The sequence below is a fragment of the Rattus norvegicus genome, chromosome 2, assembly GCF_021556685.1.
Source record: "Rattus norvegicus strain SHRSP/BbbUtx chromosome 2, alternate assembly SHRSP_T2T, whole genome shotgun sequence".
NCBI classification, from domain to species: domain Eukaryota; kingdom Metazoa; phylum Chordata; class Mammalia; order Rodentia; family Muridae; genus Rattus; species Rattus norvegicus.
This window is the reverse complement of record NC_141535.1, coordinates 46,692,501-46,700,000: the sequence shown is the minus strand read 5'-3', so window position 1 is coordinate 46,700,000 and position 7,500 is coordinate 46,692,501. Positions and strand designations below refer to the sequence as shown.

The 7,500-nt window shown below is 45.7% G+C and overlaps 1 protein-coding gene across 3 annotated transcripts in view; it reads right to left on the bottom strand.

Annotated features, from left to right (window-relative positions):
• Nucleotides 1–7,500, bottom strand: part of Cspg4b (chondroitin sulfate proteoglycan 4B) — an 84,235-nt gene that overhangs the window by 27,974 nt on the left and 48,761 nt on the right. For all 3 annotated transcript variants that reach the window (XM_087618155.1, XM_087618160.1, NM_001134510.2), the window contains one exon: nucleotides 1,657–1,855. In XM_087618155.1, coding sequence (XP_087474281.1) covers nucleotides 1,657–1,855 — 199 coding nt within the window. The remainder of the gene's footprint in view (nucleotides 1–1,656; nucleotides 1,856–7,500) is intronic.

Genomic DNA, 7,500 nt, shown 5'->3' with positions numbered 1-7,500 from the left:
GGTGGGTGATGGGCAGATGTAGCTGGTTTCAGCAACAGTCGTCTGCAGCTGGCCTCCAGTTGCTCTGAGAGTTATCAGCTGGTCTCAGTGTCCACTTGGGAAATATAATGGATTAGTCCTCATGTTACCCTGGCCTCTACCTTTCTTCCCTTCTTGCTTAAATGTTATTTTCTCTATCTGCTAAAAGCAGATATTGACCTGGTGGCTGACGAGACAATCGACCTGACCTGGAGAGCTAGCTGTTGCTTCTATTCTGCACCGCTAATAAGAACCCAGGTCCTCCCACCTGCCACGCCCCTCAGTGGAGAAAGACCAAGGGTCAGGCCAGGTTGCATCTTTCTATGTCGTAAGTTTTCTCATCTCAAAAATGGGGTCATGACTGTGTATGGCTCTGAGGCCTGAGGAGTGCCTGTGAAATGACATAATCCGTGTAGTGCACCTCCTGAGGAATGGAAGGGATTTGGGAGAGTGCCGAAAGAAATCTAAGCCCTGGGGCCTGGGCTCCAGTCTGTGACCACCACACGAGCATCCATATGTTTAACTTTTCAGATTCTTTGGGGAGCCTTGTGCTAAGTGTATTATGGATAATCAGGGTATCTGACTTTAGAAGGTGTCCTACCTTTCTTTTCTTTATTGTAGTCTCAAGTAAGACAGTTTAAGCCAACTGGGAGAAAGATCAAATGAGCTTTTAGGTCATGCGTTCCTGAGTTGCACTCCTTCCCCATGCCTTCTTCTGGCTGCTGCCCACCCTGGTCCACTGACAAGGCCAGTCTTGTAACACAGTCAGGCCACCCTGGCAGAGTTCCTGGGCCACCATTTCAGCAGATTTCTAGCAAATGTTGTCAGTATTGATTCATCAATGAGTAGCAGGAAGCAGAAAGAGCCTTCCAACCAACATCAGGGTCTCTCATGAACACGGTTACATACATACATTCATTCATTCATGGATATAATCTTTGTACAAAAACTGCTTTTCCACTAATCCATCGTCAACATCTAGAATGTTACTACCTGGTACCTAGTTGGTGTTTTGAAGTAAAAAAATACTTCATTTGCTCAAAAAACTTTTATTTACTAAGCATCAACTGTGTTCCAGTCAGTGTTTGAGGGGCTGAGGATACCAGAGACTCTGCCCTTCCTGAGGGGCTGAGGACACCAGAGACTCTGTCCTTCCTGAGGGGCTGAGGACACCAGAGACTCTGTCCTTCCTGAGGGGCTGAGGACACCAGAGACTCTGTCCTTCCTGAGGGGCTGAGGACACCAGAGACTCTGCCCTTCCTGAGGGGCTGAGGACATCAGAGACTCTGTCCTTCCTTAGAAGGCTTGCACTGTCACAGGGAAGGGAGAAAACAAACAGGCCCAACTATTGTCATAGGCAGAGCAGAGAGTCACAGAGAGATGGTATGACAGTGAGTGGGAGGAATGGGCTCTCGTGGAAGGTCTGACCTTATGTGCCCTTCTGAGCAAGCCTCCGGGGAGGCTCAGACAGGCTCTCATGCTTTTATTAGCTCTCCTAAACATGTTGCTTTAAGAATACACAGGCCTTGGGAAGTTCCTACATTCCGTGGTTTTCAGTCAGCAACTCTTAGGTCTGACGGCCACATCACTCGCTGCTCAGAACACATGTACTTGACGCCGCTTTGCTCTGAGACTTACCAGAGTGCACAAACACGAGCTGACCCTCGTCAATTTGAGCCTGAGTGAAGTTCTGGATGCTTCTGCCAGGAATGGACCTGAGAGCCAGATGCCCGTTGCTGGGAGGAGTAACCCAGTAGACCAAGTCCTGGGGGGAAGAATCCCCATCTTCTGCACACAGGTCCCCTCTGGTCACCTCAGTGACAGAATTCACCCACACCTTAAAGAGAAGAGAACCAATTCCAATCTACCCGCACAGTCAGGACCGTGGACCCCACGTGAAAAGACAAAAATAAACTAAACCAACTGCCCCGAGTTTTTAGAGAATGGAGTTACTTTGTATGCATATAGGTGTTTTGCCTACGTGTGTGTCTATGCACATGTACATGCCTGTGCCCAGGACTGAGATAAAAAGTATTAACTGAGTAGTTACTCAACAGTAGCTATCTAACTATATAGCCGCTGGTTACAGAGCATGCTAAGTCACCACACGGAATGTCAGACAACGCAGCACCTACTTTCTTGGGTTGGCTTGAGGATTTCCACACACGGCTTTACGTAGCCAACGATGTCACTGGCTTTTAAACAGTCGAGGAGGGAGAATGCACATTGCTGTTCCCTCTATTCTTCCTGCCTTACAGGGAAACAAGGACCCAGTGCCTTCGTTCTTGTGCTGTTTGCTGTACTGAAGATGGTTCACATCTGTAACCGGAGCTAAGAAACACGGCTGCTTTCCTCTTCCTGTTAAAAGTCTATTTACATTGCCTGAACATTTCTCTCTGAGTGTCTCCTGCTCTCTCACTCGCTCTTGCTTTTCCCCATCTCCTCCACACTCCACGTGTGTTCAGGTGTATGTGTGTGTGTGTATGTGTGTGCACGCACAGATGTGTATGCCATGTTCATGTGTGTGCAAGTACACACATGTGTGCACATGCCTGTGGAGGCCGGAGGAAAACCTCAGGTGTCTTTATTCAACGCAGTTCGCTCTGTTTAATTTTTAGGCGGAGTCTCTCGCTGGGAGGGACGTGGATTAGGCTTGGGTAACTGTCCAGAGAGCCCATCTTCACCTCTGAAGAACTGGGATTACAAACGCCATCACTACAGTTGGGTGATGGTTTTATGGGACTTTAACTGTACTCAAACCTCCTAACTCAACACTTAACCAAATCACCATGTGCCAGCAAATGTTGTGGATATTTGCAGCAAATGAAACAAAGGAAGTGGAACTTGCACTTCAGCACAAAAGGACACAGGAAGAGGGAGCTGGCACAATGGGAAACGCACAATGAAACACAGCAGGGGCTTCTGGGATGTAGACTATCACAGCAGGAGGCAACATGGGGTAATAGAGAAGGGACGGAACAGGAAACCAACATGGGACACAGGAGTGGTGAAGAGGTCATTATGGCAGAAAGAAAGGAAGAAAGATAAAGAAGAAAAGGAGATGCCTTAAAACATAAGAATGGTCAAATTTGCACCCTCCGAATGTCACCTTGTCCTGGAAGACGGGGAGAATCCAAGTAAAGTCTTGACTTGGTGTGCAACATACCCAACCCACCTGGCCTTTATGTCATGGTGGTCTGGGGAAGCAGGGAGACCAGTCAGTGGGTGATTACAAGAACCCTACAGAGATGACAGAGGGGGCTTGAAGCCACATCAGGACAGGACCATAAGTGGTCCGGGTCTGAGTGTCTGCTAAAGGCAAAGGTGTTGAAGGAATAGACGTGAGAGTTACAGAGGAAGGAAAGGCAGGGGACTGACAGCACACTTAGAGCCTTCCCACTGAGAAGGAACCATTCCCCACCATGGAAAGGTAGACAGCTTCCTGGGGAGTGGACCGCCAGAGAGCAGTTCACTTTTGATTCTAAAATGATTAGGATACGGAGTCTCATTGGATGGAACCAGATTATCAGAGTTTCTAAAATCAGGGCGTCACGGGACGGTGAATGCTCCCACTCCCATATATTTGAATGCTTAATCACCAGGGTGTAGAGCTCTTTGACAGGATTAGGAGGTGTGGCCTTGTTGGAGGAAGTGCGTCACTAGGGGGTGGGCTTTAAGATTCACCATGTTCAGCCCAGTCTGTCTAACTCTGTGTACCTCCCCCCACCCCACCCCTCTGTGCATGCGTGTGTGTGTGTGTGTGTGTGTGTGTGTGTGTGTGTGTGTGAGAGAGAGAGAGAGAGAGAGAGAGAGAGAGAGAGAGAGAGAGAGATCAGGATATAGCTTTCACTACTTCTCCAGCACCATGCCTGCTGCCATGCTGCCTTCCATGATGATATGGGACCAAACTTCTGAAACTGTAAGCACACCTCCAGTTTAATGCTTTGGGTTTGTAGGAACTGCCTTGGTCATTGTATCTCTTCACAGTGACTAAGACACATATTTCACTTAACACCAAAAGAAGTGGCTTTATCATTAACTCAGTTTTCACATCTCTACCTGTACTTGTTTCTCACAGAACACAGGGACACTTTGCGCACACTCCTGAGTATATGTGCCGTCTTTACTAGCACACCAACACTCTATCTGCGTCTATGCTTTTTAGCAGAGTATCTAAAACATCACTCCGAAACCATTAAATCGATATGTTGCATGCTCAAAAGGAACAGCTTTCCTTCAGAAGGGGCCACTTTTGCAGTGACAATTCATGTTATGTGTTGCTGAAATAGAGTTTGAGTGGGAGTTCAGAGGGTGTGCAGGGTTTTTCAAGTTTTCATACCAAACCTGATATTCAGACAATAAAATAATCATTCATATTATATCCAAAGTTCCACGACAGATAGCAAGGAAAAACCTTTTGTAAACAATCCCCTAACTTTATGAATGTTGGCAGCTATGATCATAAAATTATACATAAAAAAATCCCAACATGTGCACACACATGCATAAACACGCGCGCACGCGCATGCGCGCGCACACACACACACACACACACACACACACACACACACACCCCAGAACTTAGACATACAAATCTGTGTTCAACTCTACAAGCCTACTGTGATGGTTTGAATAAGAATGGCCCCATAGACTCATATGTTTGAATGCTTGATCTCTAGTTGGTAGAACTATTTGGGAAGGATTAGGAGGTGTGGCTTTGTTGGAGGAGGTGTGTCACTGAGCAGAGGCTTTGAGGTTTCAAGATCCCACATTGGGGGGCCAAGTTGCTCTCTCTGCCTCCAGCTTGCTAATTAGATGTCAGCTTTTAGCTACTGCTCCAGTAACATGCCTGCCTGCTGCCATGCTCCAAGGCATAATGGCCGTGGACTCTAAAAGTATAAGCAAGCACCCAGTGAAACATTTTCTTTTGTTAGTTTCCTTAGTCATGATGTCTCTTAACAGCAATACAAATGTAACTAAGGCAATTTACTAACTTGAAGAATAACTCACGCCAATAAAAACAGCACTACTAAACATTCGAATTCTTGGGTTCAAATTATTTTTGTTCAAAACCACTGGATTTTGTGTTTGTCTAATGACAACCAGAGTTCAAGTCACTGTCTTGTTATTTCCTAGCAATGAAACCTTGTCCACATCTCTTACTTTCTCTCAGGGTTTTAATTTCCTCATCAGTAACAAGGAATAGTGGGGATATTATGTGTATTGTGCTTAGCACAACCTGACATACTGTGAGTCTTCAGTAAATACTAGCTTTGGTTGCCCATTTTCTTCATGAGATTTGGCTCCGAGGACAAGACAGTATTTGGCTGTTGTACTATGGTCCTGTGTGGCAAAACCAGGTTTTTTTATGGGCTAAACAAGTACTCCATCACCAAAGACTCACACTCAGCCCAAATGTAAATTTTAAAAGTGTTAGATTTACTTTGGCTTTATGTATGCATGTCTATATATGTGCACACACCCATGTGTGCAGGCCCCCTACGGAGCCAGCAGAGGGAATCTGATCCACTGAAGCTAGAGTTATAGGTAGTTTTGAACTCTGCAGTGTGGATGCTGGGAGGCAAACTGCAGCCTGTGAGAGCAGAAAGTGTCCTGGCCAGTAGGTCATATTCTCGAGGCATTGTGTGTGTTGCTCTTTAACCCCAGTTAACAGTACCAAGGCTCTTTCCTATCACACAGTGCATAGATTGCTTAATTTCACAGCCTCCATCATGAGATGGGGCACTTACTTGTCAACAATTTCAATTACTGACCGTCTCTCAGTCTAAGGTCAACAAGTTTTCAGTGTCTACTGGAAATACAAAATTAATGGCGTGTTCAGATTATGAGGACTTAGGCTTAATTTAACGTGTGGAAAAGCCACCGTTTTTATGAAATACATAAATTGGCCTGTTTAAAAGTACCGTGGTCACCCGTTTCAGGCTTTACACTTTTAAATCATTCCATGTGGTTGATTTTTACTTCCTTGGGAATGAAAATTAACTTGAGAAGGTGCTACCATTTCCCTTCCTATAACTTGTAGACACTATTTTTTTTTTCCAATCAGAGGCAGAGTATTTTCTACTGCAGTTCCTCTAAGGCTAAACACCTTCCAAAACAAATGGGAAACCTGTCACTTAAAACCAAAAGCACCCTCCGGTCTTCCTTTATAATCCCATCAGATTTAGTTCAATTGGCTGTCCCATTGCTTTAAGAGCAGCTTAGTTTAGAGCCCCGCACTGGGTCAGAGTAACTTCAAATATGTGGAGAGAGGAACAGCAATGAGCTCAAACTTGAAGGTAGATTTGAAAGTGATGTAAGGTTTGAAAAGGAAGTGTGTCTGAGGACAAGTCACACTTGCCCTAAGGTTGGGGGTGGGGTGCAGAACATCACAATTCACCTCTGCTTGTGAGAAGAAGAGAGGTTGACCTATGGGTAAACCTATTGGGATCCAACAGTGTCAAGTTATGACCCAATGCCATCCAAGTTGTGATATCAACATTTGAAGACTCTGGCCTTTGTTTCAGATTCAGGGGAGTTGTATAGCGCGCTCAGACTAGCTGCCCTGCTGTGTGGCACTCCCAGACTGCCACTGACTTTTGCAGCCCTCACTCTTGCACTACACCTCATTTGCAAAACTCCTTCTAGTGATTATAAGTACTTGCCCAAAACAAACAAATAAGTGGGAGATGGGACAGGGGGTGTACCTCCAAGGGACAATTCTTAGCTAGCACACAGTGGGTCCTGGGTTCAATCCCTACACCATACAAAGCCAAGCCAAGTCGTGGTTCTATTCTTAAAGTAAAAACAAGGCAAAGCATTATAGTGTTTATTGTTTTACAACTTTTTTTTAAAATGGGAAAATGACGCCCCCTTGTGGCCAGAATTTGATGTGGTCTGTGTAAAAAATAATCACTTAAACTCAAAAGCACACTTCAGAATGGATTTCAGAGCAGAATACAAGAGTCACTAGGGATTGCCTAACTCTGAGTCTGGTTTGTCAAAACACAAATAAATGACTCCACTCATGGCACCAAATGCTCTCAGAGATGGACCTGCAAGCCCTGCAGGTTAAGGACTTGTCTTATTCCTGTAGGAAAAAGGCATAACTTGAAATCCCAAGCCAGAGAAGGGAATGCTCAAACTCTGGCTCTGAATCTGGATCCTGAGACCAGGATGCCATCCAGATTCTATTCCCACTACTCCCACGGTCTTCTCCAAAGCAGACTGGGGTGGACATTCTTGCTATCTATAGGGCCAGACGGCGGTAGGAGGAAGAAGGCCATGTAAGATCACCTGAAGGTTGTAATGAAATGTGGATTGGAGAGAACATGAAATCTGGGTCAGGCAGACGGTTTGGCGGGAAAAGTAACCTGCTACCAAGTCTGAGGATGTGAGTGAGCCCCCGGGGACCTACATAGTGCAAGGGAAAACCAACTCCTTGCAAGTTATCCTCTGACATCGATACTTGTGGTGTGTGTG